The sequence below is a fragment of the Acartia tonsa genome, chromosome 12 (genome assembly GCF_053477335.1).
Source record: "Acartia tonsa isolate MP-2025a chromosome 12, ASM5347733v1, whole genome shotgun sequence".
NCBI lineage: Eukaryota > Metazoa > Arthropoda > Copepoda > Calanoida > Acartiidae > Acartia > Acartia tonsa.
Window position 1 is genome coordinate 2739873 of NC_137271.1, and position 17546 is coordinate 2757418.

The 17546-nt window shown below is 31.2% G+C and overlaps 2 protein-coding genes across 2 annotated transcripts in view; both read right to left on the reverse strand.

Annotated features, from left to right (window-relative positions):
- Positions 1-17546, reverse strand: part of LOC145334086 (isocitrate dehydrogenase [NADP]-like) — a 341086-nt gene that overhangs the window by 41124 nt on the left and 282416 nt on the right. The window lies entirely within an intron of this gene.
- Positions 101-15754, reverse strand: LOC145334089 (uncharacterized). Its single transcript, XM_080179372.1, has 13 exons — positions 14876-15754; positions 8864-8934; positions 8127-8415; positions 7416-7677; positions 6605-6698; positions 6041-6092; positions 5656-5728; positions 4983-5073; positions 4209-4301; positions 2930-3002; positions 2404-2528; positions 1681-1747; positions 101-1316 (listed from the first exon to the last, which is right to left on the reverse strand). Exons 2-13 carry the CDS (start codon positions 8931-8933, stop codon positions 1241-1243), a joined length of 1365 nt encoding a protein of 454 aa, XP_080035498.1. The 5' UTR covers position 8934; positions 14876-15754; the 3' UTR covers positions 101-1240.

A 17546-nucleotide genomic window follows, 5' to 3' on the forward strand; every position in this document is an offset into this window, starting at 1 on the left:
TGTCCAATCCCTCCCTGGCTATTTACCTCAATTTTTGGAAACATTTCCATCAATTTTTCTAACTCGGGATCCCGCGGCATTTTTAAGCTAGAATATATAAACAAATACAATTTACGAAATAACATAAATTTTCTTTACAAAAATAATAAGAAAAAACACATAGTTTTACATAATCTAAATTTTAGAACAAAAACATTTACAGAACGTCCAAGCTTTTTTTGAGGGGATTATAATGGAGGGGAAGGAGGGTAATCTTATGTACTTTTCAAAAGTTTTGAAGGAAAAATAGAGGGGGTTTCAAAGTTTGAGGGGGGTGAACTAAACAACTCTTCGACGTATATGTACCTATTATGAATAAAGTAACTCTAAAAGTAGCTAAAGTCAAATTTTTTACAAAAATATTTTTTGAGATCTTTATACAATAAGAAAGTTTTGTGGTGAAAGTTAAGTTAACTATAATACACATTTTACATCTTTATTTTTAAAATTTATAATTTTTTCTGAATGAATTAATTTTATGATAGATGATTTTAAAAAATAATTTCCAACAAGATTTGAGCAAAACCAATTACAATTTTAAGACATAGGTAGCTGTCTCAATTCTTTTCATTTTAATTTTTAGTGTTATTTTTTACAAGAAAAAAAAAATAGAAAAGAAGATAGTCATTTCCCTCAAACTCCCTTGTTGAGACACAACTTCCCGTCCACCTTATTTTGAAATAAACTAAATGGGATGAGGGTAGTCGTTTGTTTGATTGTTTATTACTTTAGACCTGGTTATTGTTAGGTTATATTGAGAACTAAAAAAGTAGGGCAAGGGTTAGGGCAAGAAATATCATCCCCTTATTTTAATTTATTTCAAAAATAAGGCAACTGGGTTCAGTGCTCGATAGGCACTCCGAGGGAAAGCACCAAAATTTCTTCCTTCACTTAAAGTTTAGGTATGATTACTAAGAAATTATCATTTTTTTAATTGATTGATTGGTTGGCATTTTTAAGGTTCAGACTCTGGATCCGAATGAATGTTATTACTTTTAAGGTTCCGACTCTGGGTCAGAATGAAAAAATGTTTTTTTTAAGGTTCTGACTCTGGATCTGAATCAATGTTATTATTTTTAAGGTTCCGACTCTGGATCCGAATGAATGTTGTTATTTTTCAGGTTCCGACTCTGGATCCAAATGAAATGAAGGCTGGCATATTTAAGGCTCAGACTCTGAAGCAGAATGAATGTTGGCATTTTTAAGGTTCCGACTCTGGATCCGAATGAATGACATATTCTGGCGATGCAAGTCTTTTCTCCCAGTACAAACAAATTCTGATACAAAATACAGCATTATTTTTCAGGAATCTAAAGGGATAAAACAATGGCCGATAAATTGATGTACATTCCCAATTGTGATTCACAAAATTATTCCTTATATAGACTAAAATTAGTGGTTGAAACGTTTGGACACTCAACTAAACTTAATGGATCGCACAATTAATATTCACTAAAGTCCCCAAAGTTAATTAATTAGTAATAGGAATCAATATTCCAAAATCTGGTAAATTATAGGATACTTATATCACAAAAAAATTGTTGTTGAAAAGGTTAAAAAGCAACATGTTTTTAATGGACGTACTGACTTTCTGGTAACGATTATAGAGCTAAAATAATGAAATAAGGTTGTATTGTATTCCTGGCTAAAGAATTAGGACTGGGACTATCCCTGCCAGGACTCGAGTCAGCGCTCTGCGTCAATGTTATCCTGTAGAGTACCATTAAAGTTAACTTTTAATTTAATAATAACAGCAAGAGGCCATAAGAAACCAGCTTATACCAACTACGAAATTAATTCGGAAAAAAATTACGAAACCTATACGTGATTTTCTGCTGTTGTTGAGTTGCAACACATGGTAGAATTGACGACCTATTTATCTGCCCCACAAATGTTATTTTAGATTCATTTCGATTGTTGGCTGTACCTTATTCCTGATAAGGAACATATAAGTCGCATGGACAGTGTCATTAACGCTTTAAAAATCAGCTGGATGTCAAAACCTCTAATATAACAATTTATCTATTAAACAATTGATGTAAAGCACCCAAACAGGCTTTAATATGTGGCTCATGATCCACTGCCGTTCCGAGCCGTGATAATATCAAATAATCTCCCATGTTTTGTTTTTTTAGTATAAGCGAAGCATCTCTAATAACTATGTCATGTACGTACGTCCAGTTTAACGGTCTGTCAGCATGCAATAGAATCTGTTTGTTGGCACATTTTAAAACTTTTACTTTGAAAAATGTGAATATTTTTGTTATTGTTATTTATAAAAATGATTGTTTAATTTTTCGAACTACAAGGTATTATTAATCATTATTTTGTTGTTTTGTCTAATAATCTAAAAGTTATTTCTATTCCTTTTCTGTGGGGTAGAAGATTGGCGGGGTGACCGTTGGGCGTGGCCAAAGTTTCGCCACATGTTGTAACGCCGTCTTTGGCGTTTTTTGGCCAGCCGACTTTTTCGCTGATTTCGCCGTCGTCTAGTATTTTTTTATATAATAAACTCACAGTATTTTAATACCTATAGTCCTATTATAAGTAGCTTGTTTGTCTTATCGTAATGATCACGCCAACCACTATACAGATTGAATGGAAGCTACACATTTTTCAACCCCTTATAAAACAACGAATATTATATTGATTAAACAATTTACTAAATAATAAACAGTCAGACAATTTCTTGGTTTAAGGAATCTTCATGAATAATTTCAAGTTTCAGGTGTCTATTGTCTAGTAAATCCGAAACTTGTCCTTAGTAACGGACGGACACAAGAAAACAATTAAAGAATAAATGTCAGAAAAATCTTTTTTTTGTTGTTGCATATTTAGGTTTAATTATAAAGCAGATAAGGTTTTGCAAAAAGCTTTGAGTTTATTATTCCTTGCAGGTGTAAGTAGTCTATTTCTGATTCTCTGGTTGTTTCTTGCTTCAACAACATTTTCTCCTTCTTCAACTAAAAATAATAGCTAGTGTATTAAGGCAGGGATCTAAAGGGATAAGACAATGGCCAATAAATTGATGTACATTCTTGATGATGATACACAAAATTAGATTCTGTAAAATACTATTGGTGGTTGAAACGTTTAAACACTCAACCTAATAAACCAACCAATCAAATTCAACATAAGTCCCCAAAGTTATTAGGCTAACGAATAAAAAAACATCATTATAAAACTTTTGGGGACTAAATCAATAAACAGCCCAATGCTTCCTCCATCCCTTATGTTAAAGCAGCTTAGCAGTTTCGATTTTTAAAAAAGGCATTATTAGTTAAGAATAGATTAGGTTAAGTAAAGGCAAGAAAAGCCCCGTAGGGATAATACTACATAGCAATGGCGTGCACAGGTTTTTTCCTCCAGGGAAGTATATTTCTTGTGGGAAGGCAGGACTTCCCCATTTTAATTTTTGAGGGGTGTTGATAATACAATGAAATACAGAGAATTATCAATGAAAATAGTTATTTATCGCCATATTATAGACAGCTTTCGTCGGATATTTAAATGAAAAATTTTGTTAGCCCCGAGGTGCCGAAGACCCAGGATAACAAAACTGGTTTTAAATTCATGATTTCTATTTTAATATTCGTGGGAAATTGTCTATAATACGATGTTTTTTTAGTATGGCTGAGAACCAGTTCTAATCCAGCGGATATTAGGTAATCCATTTCGAAGCCATACTAGAAGTAAAATTCTAAATTACTTCCCAATTTCAATTTTAGGGGGGATGTTGACATTACAAATAAGGAACAAAATAAATCTGGGAGGGAGGGGACATAGTTTATTACACTACCCAAAAATTTATAATAACATTTTCTCAATCGTTGACTTAATAATTTTGGCGACCTTTATTGAATTTTGATTGGTTGGTCCATTAAGTTGAGTGTCCAAACGATTCATCACTAATTGTGATCTTCAGAAGGGGTAATTCTGTGTATCAAAATTGGGTATGTACAATGGTACATCACTTCATCGTCCATTGTCTTATCTCCTTAGTTCCCTGAATACCAATGAAAGATTTATTACTAAATGACTCACCCTGAATAATATCATAGATAGGTGGGGGTGAACTACGATTATAGTATGGCTGAGAACCGGTTCTAATCCAGCGGATATTAATCGGTTTCGAAGCCATACTGGAAATAACATTCTTAAATACTCACCCTGAATAATATCAATGATAGGTGGGGGTGAACTACGATTTTCCTCGTCACCCGTTTCTCCCTGACTCTGCGGTGCCGAACTCGGGCCAGGCACTAAAAACAATAATTCAGATAAATTAAAGGGATAGTTGCACGAAGTGCATTCAATACATTTGATTGCAAGCATAGAAAAATACCATTTAACATACCTATATAATTTTGTATTACAATAAATGGCAATCAATTAGGCACCACCAAAATAGTCATCATAATGTATTTTTTGTGAAACAGGACAGCCATTTAAGAAAATTGAAATTCTTTCAAATACATGTCCTTGTATTAATAAAAAATATAGAGATCACTAAATTCAAGTTTGTATGCCCTAAGTGCAACTACCCCTTTAAAATTCCCTTTCTTAATGTAGACTTTCATATAGCAAATTAAAAGAAGAATTAATTGCCTTTACTTATTTTCTATCTCTAATCCAAAAGTTATTTTCATTGAGACAAAATGCATAACGATATTTTTTGTAGAAAGCTTGCTGTAATTATTGTAAATCTATTTAGCACAAAATACCTACATATTTCAGGAATACAAAATTTTAGGTACCTACTTAATTTTTTCGCAAAATAACTGATGCTCTGTATTAGTTATTAGTAGTATAAAACGATACAATACACGATTTTACTGTATGACTGAAAACCGTTGATAATCTAGCGGATATTAATCGATTTTGACACCATACTGAAAAACATATTATCAACAAAGAAAAAGAAATATTGAAAAATTATTTACCTGGATCATCAAATTGCCTGGAGGTTGAGGGTCTTGGCTCCTGGCACTTTTGGCCTCCAGGTACTAGAGCTCTCAGTCTTATCATACTCTCCTATATAGATAGATATAGTCTTGGTTCCTGGCCCTTTTAGCCTCCAGGTACTAGAGCTCTCAGCCTTATCATACTCTCCTATAGATAGATAGTCTTGGTTTCTGGCACTTTTGGCCTCCAGGTACTAGAGCTGTTAGTATCATACTCTCCTATATAGATAGATAGATAGATAGACAGATAGATAGACAGATAGATTATAGATAGATAGATAGATAGACAGATAGATAGATAGTCTTGGTTCCTGGCACTTTTGGCCTACAGGTACTAGAGCCAGGTACTCAGTCTTATCATTCTATCCTATATAGATAGATAGATGGATAGAGATAGATAGCTAGAACAATAGATAGATAAATGGAAGGATGGATAGATAGTTTGTGTTTAACTTTCCAATTTAAATAATAATATAGGCTTTAAATTAAATGTGTAACTTGTTAGTTCGTAAATATATAGATAGATACAATAATAATATCCACTTACAGATATAAAAGTTTAGATAAATAGAAAGATACCTATCCTAGGATGTTCAGAAAATACAGATAGATAGATAGACAGATACCTAAACTACATAAATAAAAAACTCACCCTTGAAGTTACTATTCTAAACTGTTCACTAGATTCAGATTGATCCGAGGATTCGAACCTGTCCACAAATTGGCCTGTGGAGGTATGTCAAAATTATTTCATAAACATTAATTTACAGATTCAAAAAATGTTTTTCAGTATGGCTGAGAACCAGTGGATATTAATCGTTTTAAAACATACCTACTGAACAATAAATTCTTAAATTTAAATTTATATATGGATAAAACGGTATCTGCCACTTGGGGCTAAGAACACTGGTTTAAACTTTATTTTCATTTTAATATCCGCGGAAAGCTGTCTGTAATACGATGCAATAAATATCTAACTATTAAAGGGTCGGTTGTCTGTTATTCTACGCTTAAAAATTTGTTATGAAAAATTCTTTCCTGTGCCCAAATCTCTAATTAAACTTGACTCTGATACACTCCGTTTTCTGCCTGTTTACATATAACTATAGATAAAGTTGCAGGTGACTAAATACTATAAAGTTTTGCTGTAAGCAAGGAGGGAGGGGAACATGGCGGATAAACTATTCGACAAATCTGTAAATTTTATTACCAACAATCAAGTATGAAATTTCCACAAGGGGATGGGAGCAGGGGGACTATTTGGTGATAAAAACTCTCAAACTAGAAGAGAACTCACAAATATCTTTTTTTGGAGGGGGAGGGGGGATTTCAATCTCCCCCCGGCACCCCAAGTATACATAAAAAATATGTATAAAAATTACCTAAATTTACATTTTGTACGATTTAAAACCTTAATGGAAGCCTGCAAGAAATACACCAATCTAACTGCTGAAAGACTGCCACAAGAAGACCCAATACCAAAAATTTGAAGCCTCCAGCTTCAATAACAAAGAAGTCATGGCCATTTTAAAATTTTGATACATTAAAAATACTAATAAAGGGTGTCAAAAACTTCGCATTTTATCTCTAGTTAAATGTGCCTGGTATAATATGTTTATGCACAGCTATCCAGCGTCTGTTTTCTGTTCTCTCCCATATTCCACTTCCGCTCCACGAATCTGTGGACCAACATACCTGAATTATATAAAAGTAACAGGATATTCATGTGCTTGTCTGTCTGTCTGTACTAAAGGATCTATCTAACCGCTGAACCAAAGGAGTTTTCCTATACAGGTTAGCTTTTCATAGGTACTGGGAAGGTTTTTAACTATTTATCGGGAGGTTATAAAAATGATGTAGAAGCATGAATAATAATATCTTATTTTAACATAGACATTTAATTCTAAGAATAGATATACTAAAAGAAAACATTCCTAGAGGCCTCTAGGGGAGTATCCGCTATTAGTTATCTAAAAGTAACAGGATATTCATTTGTCTGTGTGTAGCGAAGGATCTTGATATGGTTCTCCTTTACAAGATAGCTCCTAATAGGTCCCATCTCTCAAAATAGGTGTTATATGAATATATGTTAAATATTTCACAAAAATTCATCAAATTTAAAAAGGGAATTAAATTCTTATTGGTTGATTTAAAGAGCGTATCTCTAGATTATTTTTAGTATAATTTGGTGTATCTATTGGCGTACAGAACAAAAATACACATACATACTCCGACAATCTTTTTGGGTACCTAACCTATATAGAACAAGTCCCCAAGGCCATAGAAATAACGAAAAAGCATTGACTTTTTAAAAATTGGTGTAAGAAGTTAACACTTTCAAACAGGCATAAAAACATGTAAAGTGTCAATAAAGGCCTCTAGGGGCGTAGCCGCTAGTGAATAGATACTAACCTCTTCGTTTTGTGCAATCTCTGATATAAAAGCATCAGAACTAAGCTGAACTGCAGGATTACTTTCACAATCATCCATTTCAAGAGCATCATCATTCTCTTGGCTGACTTCAGCAATAGAATCATCATCGTCAGAGAGTTCTACTGTAGAATCAGAGTTATCAAGGTTCACTACTTCAATCAATGACTTATTGCCCTCATCAATCTGTTTGGAAGATTTATTTGAACAGCTGGCTGATTCATCATTTGAATTCGTGGATTTTCTGTTGAAAATATTTATGTTTATTCCGGTTGAATGTAAGGTATTTAAAGGGATAAGACAATGACCGATACATTGAAGTACATTCCCAATTATAATACACAAAATTACCCCATCTATAGATTGCAATTAGTTGTTGAAATGTTTGGACACTCAACTTTATAAACCAACCAATCAAAAGTCCTCAAAGTGGTTGAGCAAACGAATAAAAATGTTAATATAAAACTTTGGAGACTAGTGTAATAGACTAGTATTGATACAGTTAATTTAGGGAACATTAGTTCTGAAAATAAAAGCTGCATAACAACTAAGAAGCTAGTTAGATACTATTCATAGTTTGAACATTCAGACAAAGGATGTGCGATTAATTCTCATTAAAAAGTTGAGTTAGGTATCTAATTTTGTTAAAAGTATCTTAAATTTCTTTTTCCCTTGTTAAATAAACATTAAGACCTGAAAGAATTGTTTTCTTGTTTTGAAATTTGGCAAATAGATTGACTAGTAGATGGCAGATCTGTAATTGGTGGTTCAAAGTCTATTGAATCTATTGATGTTTCACTAATAACATAATCTATAGAATTTGATACATTACTAGAATCAATAATTTCTATGGTATCATTAGTAGTTCTTTCTTCAGTATTTTCACTAATTTCAATATTATTATCACTGTTTAAGTTATCATTGTATGTAATATTATCTTTAGAAGTGGAGTTTCTGTCATGGACTTCGTTTTCTGGGTTATCTTAATAGAAAAAAGTTTGTTAGTTTTTCATATGTTTTCGATCATTTATTTGACCATAACTCTGTCCAAAATGCTTACAAAACAGACTCTTTTTCGACCTAAGATACTGAAAGAGTTTCTTTACAAGCCCAGTTATCTATTTCAAGGAAAATTAATTAATAAACCCTTACAGTATCTTAGGTTGAGAAGGGTGTGTTTTGTGTGCATTTTTGACAGAATTATAGACAAATCAATGATCGAACATATAAAAAAAACTAACGGAACTTATCAGTAAAAATTGCCAAAAACACTTTTCAAAACACGTTTCAACCACTAAGCAATTGTAATCTACAGAAGGGGTAATTTTGATTGTCATCATTGCGGGTGTATATCAATTTATCAGCCACTGTCTTATCCCTTTAGATCTCTGGGTATTATTGTGTCTGATTGGCCATCTATTAATATTCACCTGAATTATTTTCCATTTCTGTGTTGGAACCCTCTGCCAACTTCTCCCCATTTGTCTCGGAGTCATACATACTAAAAGTTGCATCATTTCTATCCACAAAATTACAAAAGAAAAAATCAGTGTTAATTTTCTATAATAAAGTAGTAAGCTTTTATGTCTGTATTGAATGATCTCGCTAACCGCAGAACCGATATGGTCCTCCATTATATGAAAGCTTCTTATAGGTGTCAAGATGGTTTTAGGCTATTTTTCTCCCCTTCCATATTTCTTTGAATATAGAGACTCTAGATGGTAGGGGCGCAACCGCTAGTATTCTATAAATTATTTATTGAGAAACAGTATTCATAACTTTGGGGACCAGCATAATTTACCGTCCAATGCCTACTCCCTCCGTGGTTCTACTAGTAAAAGTGGGTTTAAAATAAAATAAATCTGCTAGATAAAGGACAAGGATGACAACATCAATAGGTATCGAAGCATAGAAAAGTAATATTTAGATGGACAAAAGGAGTTATAGAGTAAATGTTTAGTGGTCATAAAATTACAAAACCATTCCAAAAATAATTTTTTTTGACAGGGACAGGGAAATCTTCAAAAAAAATCAGCATTCATTTGAAATAGCAGACGAGAAAATCACATTTCCCTCATATCGTTACGGACGGACATTTTAAGTGAAATGAATTATAGAGTAGCTTTGGTAATGCATGTAAAATCCATAAGTTAAATAAAAGTGCATAATAATGTAAGTATATAAAATGTTAATTTTAAATATTCTAAAAAATACGTAATTGAGAGTAGCTTCACCTTAACAAAAATATCTTTTTTATTTACATAATACTTATCATTACACTATTATCTTTATTATTTTGTTAAAATTAGCAATTTTTAAATCATAAAATCAAATAAATGTTTTTATGTTAATTGACATATCATTACATAACAAATGTAATTTATAAACTTGACAATTATATAACTTTTAGAGACTTAATACAGTTTGTTGGTGTTTTAAAAGCGTAAGTTATAAAATTTATTAGAAGCGTAGCTACTCTATAATTAGTTTCTGTCCGAAATCACTCAAATAGGATATGTAATCAAAATTAACCATAACTTTATTGACTACTAAAATATTACAACTTTACTGATAAACTGCACTTTACTGTTATTTTCATTTAAACTATTTGTAGCTTGTTATTGCTGCGCTCCTTATGAACTTATTTGTCCTTAATTCATATATAAAATAATGATAATTTGTATTAAATAGATTCACACTGAATGAAAGTACAGAGTCAACTAAGTGCAATAAGCACAAACTACTATTATATAAAACTTGTTTTTTTTTAATGGGGAAAATTCCAAACATACATACATATGAAAAATCTTCCAAATTTAAATGAAAATTATTACAAAGAACAATAGACATAAAAAATAATGTTAATGTGTAAAATTCTAGCTTTGAAAGCTTACAAGAGTTTACTGTAAATAGACTTACAATCTATATATAAAAAGGGTATAACTAAAGCTTTTATATTATTAACAAAATACCCTTTTGTGTACGGACATATTATCTAAACTTAAAAAAATCTTTGCTTTTTAAAAACTACTAACATAATGTGAAAATTAAGAAAACACAAAATGTGTAAAGAACTGTTGCTTATTGACTAACGCTACGGGTAGAGAAGTAGGTTGATAACTTTGAAGTGATAAGGAAAAAAAAGTTCGCAAAATCCAAATTTTCGCAACTGTTCTCTATACCCCCCCCCCCTCCTTATGGTTAATTTTAGGTGCTTAAAAACTAGCTATCAATCCTTGTAATAAATTAAAGGGATCTCTGTCTGTGTGTGTACTTAAGGATCTCGCTAACCGCTGAACCGATATGGTTTTCCTTTACAGGGTAGCTAGCACCATCGCCCCTTGAAAAAAATGAACCTAATAAAACTTTTTAAGCTAAAATATTAGTGGAGTAGTGTGTCCCACCACTAGAGGCCTCTAGGAGCATAACCGCTAGCTTGAAATATAGAAGAAAAATAGCCTAAAACCATCCCTGGACCTATGTGAAGCTTCCCTAAAATGAAGAACTTATACAATTCAATCTTGAGCGAGATCTTAGTTGTCAACTATAAAAAAAAACTTTCTATAATAGGATATGATATTGAGCGGGGGAGGGGGAGTTTGATTGTTTGTATACTTGCAAAATAAGCAATTTAACCAAAATTTCACGTTATGTAAGACTTTTTAAAAGGCGAAGAAATGACAAACAATTTTTTAAAAAGATAAAAGGCCTTTTTGAGACAAAATTGTTTTGTATATAACACTTGCGACTGCGCCCCTTGCATCTAGTAGCTCTTTATTCAAAGGGGCAAGAAGGTAGTAGAAAAAAATAGCCTAAAACCTTTACAAGACCTATGTTCAGTACTTAAATTTCAAATTAGGACCAGTAGTTAATTCAGGCATGTTAGATTTATTCAAACTTTCCATTATGAGATTCCTGTAGCAATTGGGTACGACCCAATCCCTTTACTCCATCCCCTTAACCCCTACTAGATGAACGAACTGACCAATAATTAAGGTTAATATTAGTAACGTAAATTGACAACAAAGGGATAGTTTCGCGAAGTGCATTTAAAAAAAATAGTGAACTGTAAGTTTTTTCTATTTTAAATAACGTAGTAGTGCATAATATAAAGTTATTGATTAAAATTAAAAGATTTGACCAGGGATTTTCCTTAAAAAATGAGTTTTTCATTTTTATTTTCAACTTCGTTGCATGTTATATATGGCAAAAACTTTTTTGTCATAAATACAACTTTAGATAGCATCTACTAGTTAAAAGAACTTTAAACTTTTTAAACAACAAAATACACATAACAACAAAGAATGACCAATAACATATTTAATATAGTACTTAGAGTAGTGATCTTTTTATATGTCTTAGTAGAATATATTAGGCATTGGATAGATATGATTGTGATAAAGAATTTTAACATTGACCTGACCGAACTTTTTTTATTTGACAATATCTAAAAAAGTTAGTGATTTGCAACAAAAATTACATGAGAATGGTCTTTATATGTTGTATGGTTCAGGGAGTAAGGGAGGGGACAATGGATCGAATATTCAATTTTTATGAGTCTCAGACTTTGGGGACTGGCTTAAAGGGAATGTGCAAGAATTTAGCAGTTTCTGACTGAGTTTGGGGACTTGCGCATAGAATGCCGCTACTCATTATGTATGTTTTGAATATTGCAGACGGGGAGAAGGGATAAGGGAAGTGGGGGGAAGGGAAATAAAAACTCGTTGTGTTAGTTTGGAATGTAGCAGACGGGGAGAAGGGAGAATGGAGGGGGGGCAAGGGGCAAGGGAAATAAACAGAATAAAAAGGGGCAGGCATATTCTTGCTAGCAGCTGGCCGGGTCCAATAATCTTTTAATATAAAAATCACACCAAAAAACCTCAATATATTTCATCAAAAACAAGTTGTGATTCTACTTTACATGACGCTATGGAAATCTATCATTCAATTAATAATCCCTTTATAATTTCCTACCAATTTATTGGATTAAACTGGATTTCATGCCCTTTCTTTGATAACTCTTATATTGAATTAATTGCCCATTGTCCCCTCCCTTACTCCCTGTGTATGGTTAGTTGGTATTTCCGCGGGAGATAATGTGTATATTGTAAGTAAACCGGACGGTTTTCTTTATTTTTTTAAAAAGAATCTATAGAAAACCTGTCCTACAATGAACCGGATGTCATTTTTTATGTTTTTTAATTAACTTGTCCCAAGGGGAACCCCTGTTCAATTTTTTTATAACTCTTGTGAAATATGTGGAAAAAGATTCTCTGATATTGGTGTTTTGGCTATACATATTGGGAAAAAAATAGACCATTCTCATGTAATTTATGTGGCAAATCACTTTAACTTTTTTAGATATCGTCAAATAAAAAAAGTTTGGTCTGGTCAATGTTAAAAATTCTTTAGCATATAATCATATCTATCCAATGCTTAGTATATTCTACTAAGACATATAAAAGTTCACTACTCTAAGTATCTTAACCCTTTAAATACATTTCGTAGAACTATCCCTTTTCACCTGTCAATATATCCAAGTATTCTATTTATCACGTATTTATGTCCAATTATGTCCTTGTTTCAGAACATTGACCTATTATTTTAGTAAAAATCTTTGAATAAAATTAAATAAAAACAAGGAAAACAACATCCTTAGAAGCGAAGCTCTAAAATCAGAAGAAAGGATGAACAAATAACTATTGTAGAGTGTCTGATCTTAACAAGCAGAATATTAATTTGTAAGTCTAAAGAAAATTGTACAGAAATTTGTTGAAAAATTGCGTAAATATAGGGTACAATAAAAGGACATGCTCTCTTTTTTAGCATTTTTCATAGATGCCTCGCTTATAATATTTTACTTTGTTGTCCTAGGAATCGGATCAGTAATATTTGACATAATATCATTTGACATAAATTCATTTCACATAAAACATTTGGCATAAAATCACTTCACATAAAGGTACATTTGACATAAAAACATTTACCATAAAGGTACATTTGCCATAAAGGTACACTTCACATAAAAACGTTTCACATAAAGGTACATATGATATAAAGGTACATTTGACATAAAGGTACATTTGACATAAAGGTACGTTTGACATAAAGGTACACTTGGCATAAAGGTACATTTGACATAAAGGTACACTTGGCATAAAACGTTTCACATAAAGATACATTTAAAAGTGTACCTGAGGTTGTCATTTTTTTCCCCGAGCATGACAACCGGTGAACAGAATCTCAGTTCTGCACCACAAGCCTCGCACGACTGAAGTTCCCATGTCTATACAGTCATATTTATATGAAAATATTTTTAGAAGATTTTTAAATTTTTTTTTGAAGATTTTCCCCAAGGTAATTTTGCTTTCTTTTAATAATAAATAAAAGTTTCTAAAATCTTCCAAAAAAATTTGAAAATCTTCAAAAAAAATTTAAAAATCTTCTAAAAATATTTTCATATAAATATGACTTTATAGACATGGGGACTTCAGTCGTGCGAGGCTTGTGGTGCAGAACTGAGATTCTGTTCACCGGTTGCCATGCAATGTACCTTTATGTCAAATGTACCTTTATGTCAAGTGTACCTTTATTTCAAGTGTACCTTTATGTGAAATGTACCTTTAAGTGAAATGTACCTTTATGTGAAATGTACCTTTATGTCAAGTGTACCTTTATGTGAAATGTACCTTTATGCCAAATGTACCTTTATGTGAAATGATTTTATGTAAAACGTTTTTATGTCAAATGTACCTTTATGTCAAATGAGTTTATGTCAAATGATACTTTATGTGAAACGTTTTATGTGAAATGAATTTATGTGAAGTGATTTTATGTCAAATATTACTGATCCCTAGGAATCATCATTACGAAAATCAGATGAATAGGATAAATAAATTATATTTTACAAAAATTTATTGTCAAAAAGTTAAAAAAAAAAACAGCAAATTTAAATGGACTCACTTATGAACTTTCTTGTAACGATTGCTAACTGCTACAGGAATTCTCATACAAAGTTTGAAAACGATAGGACAATATCAACATTTCTAATTTAACAAAAAGAGCTAACCAATACAGATTGACAGACCTACCCTAATTATAGAAAAGCTTTGTTTAAAAAAAAACTAGATCAATGATTATATCATTACCATGTGTCAAGCTAATGTTTCACAATAAAACAAGGATGACAACATCAATAAGGATTAGGAAAGTAGCGAAGCTAAACAATGTTATGGATTCACAAATGGATAACTTTAAACATAGAGCAAATGTTCAGGTGACAAGCTGCAGAAAGGAAACAAAGAGGTATCTTAACAAAAAAAAACAGCAATATATCTTGAATAACAAACTAGAAAATCGCATTTTCCCCATAGCGTTACGGACTAACATATGAACGGACAAAGTGAATTTTTGAATAGCTTTGCTTCTAAAAAATAACTTACTTTACAATTGTCTTTCATCTCTAGTAGCAGAGTCAAGTCATTTTTACTTTCTGAAATGGGTATTTTTAGTCAGTAAAAAATACAAAAATATCAAAATCTAATCAAAAGAACATACAACATTCAATTTTCAAAGATATTTTGTGTTACATAAATCACATGAATTTGCGTATGAAATAAAGATGACAAAACTTCCAACATTTAAAACCAATACCAATGAAATGGAAAATAATCATAAAAATAGAAATAATGTATAGCAGTTACTTTAATGCAGTACAATGTATGTGGTGAAGTGATTTAATCATTAATGTCGCCAACCCCTCCGTAACATTTCGCTGGGAAATTAAGTTTTTCGGCTGTTACACTACCGTATCAATAAAGGTTTACATTTTAAAACATCAAAGCTACTGCTAAGAGAAATCGAACTACTTTAACTATTTTTTAAGTGTTGGTTTTAAAGTGGCAATTCCGCCATCCTCAATGTAATTACTTTGAGGTCAAAATTAGGAATTTAGGTTAAGCCAACAAGCCAAATAAAACAAAAATAATTCTTTTCTTTGCTTTTACTGCTTTAAATACAAAAAGTTTTGCTTTTTTACAAATAGATATATCGACTAATAATTTTCAGGCATGTATATTCATACTTAACCGGCGAGGAGTTAACTTACCCGGCGAGGAGGTTAACCAAGATCAGGTAGTTACTCTACAGTGAGGATGTGCCATTGCATAGCTACTATTGGTGGATTTTCTTGGTATTAAATTGATGTTTTAAGCAGTGATCTTATGGATTGATATACAAATAGACATAATATATCTACAGGGTGTTTCAAGAAAAATGTCTTTTTAAAAGACTTAATTACGCATAGAAAAAAAACAATTACATAAAATGCTTTATACCTATATATTTCAAAAACCTGTTCTGGCACATTTATGTTTCAAATACCTATTTAAAAAATAATATTACAACAAATTATGCCTTAAAACCAGTTTTTCTTTTTTTGAAGATTTATGGCTTTAAAGGTTATGCAAAAAATGCCCACATTTTTAAAATTCAAATTGCGCGGCTTGTGTTAATAGTAGAAAAGTGTTATTCATACCATTAGAATCTTAATAAACTCTAGTTTTTTTTAATATAAGTATAATTTTTGACACACTAAGAAATGGATTAAATAAAAAATTGTAATTTTACTTGTTTTTTTATCTAAATATAAATTTACATTTGTTGCTTTGTTGTTAATCATTACTAAAAAATTTTTTTAATACTTTATTGTTTAATTTATGACATTTTTTCATACACTTTCATGTAAAATTAAAATCTTTTCAACACATTCACGTATTTCTGTTTTGCTAATTGCAATATTTTTTTAAAAAACAAAAGTTATACAGTACAAAACTTTCATTCTTTTGAACTTTGATTCTTTTAAACCCCCATCCCTTCTACCCCTTCCCTTTACACCAAAACCAGCGGTTAAATTGCTCAGTTTCAAACAAACCTTTGTACAGTAAAGAATAATAGAAGGGATAACCATATTCATTATAATACATTTAACTTTTTCTTTGTATTTTTGAGCACTTTTTCATTATTTTGTTGTTTCTTTACTTTTAAATAACCTATTTTTTTTTTTAAATATATATCTGATTTTACTATAAATATTTGAAATATGGTTAATTTTGTGCAGGTTGACAAGGATTAGATGTGATTTAATCGAAATATATTCCTACAAATTGAGCTGTGTGTTTTTCCTTGGATAGTCTCTTTTCAACATCGCTGCCGTGTATTATTCCATTATAATTTTTGTGCTATGTGTACCTAGTTAAGGAGCTACGTTGAAAAAGTTGAGAAAAAGTTTGAAAAGGTATATCTAAAAACTAGAGCTTATGACTATTCTAACAGTATACATAACATTTTTCTACTATCAACACAAGCCGCGCAATTTTAATTTTAAAAATGTATGTCTTTTTGCACTTCCTTAAAATTATAGCTATATCTTTAAAAATAAGGCTATTGGTAAAACCGGTTTTTACGGCATAATTTGTTGAAATAATCATTTTAAATATTTGAGACATAAACTTGCTAGAACAAGATTTTCAAATATATAAAGCATTTATAAATAAAATTCGTCAATCTTAAAAAGGGATCCTCTAGCAGACAAACACCTTTGTTTTATTTTTTGCATTCAAGTAATAGGGCATCAAAATTTTAAGGATATAATTACTAAAAAGCTAACTTTATCCAAAGGAATTTAACTATTCATAGCTAACTTATTAGGTATAGGTTTTGTCATGTGCTTCACAATACACTAAGAAATAAGTTTTTATACGATATAATTTACACCAGAAAACTTTAGTTGAAGAAATTCGACTATTTATAGCTGACTCATTAAACACAGGAAATAAAAGAAATATGCCCTTTGCCAACAAAATCTGTACACAATTTCAACCGATGCCATGGCTGGGTTGTTCCTTAACTATTTTCCTTTTGGATGATTTAGCGCTCTAGATAATCTCTATTAAAATATATTTCACATCCCAATTATGATGGTCAAAATCACCAGTTATGAAGATTTAAAAGATTAAATTTCTGACTGTCATGGACTTTGGGTACTAGAAACTAATTTTAAGGCTTTGGTGACAATCACAAAGAATGTTAGGTAGATATTTTTCTTTTATTGTC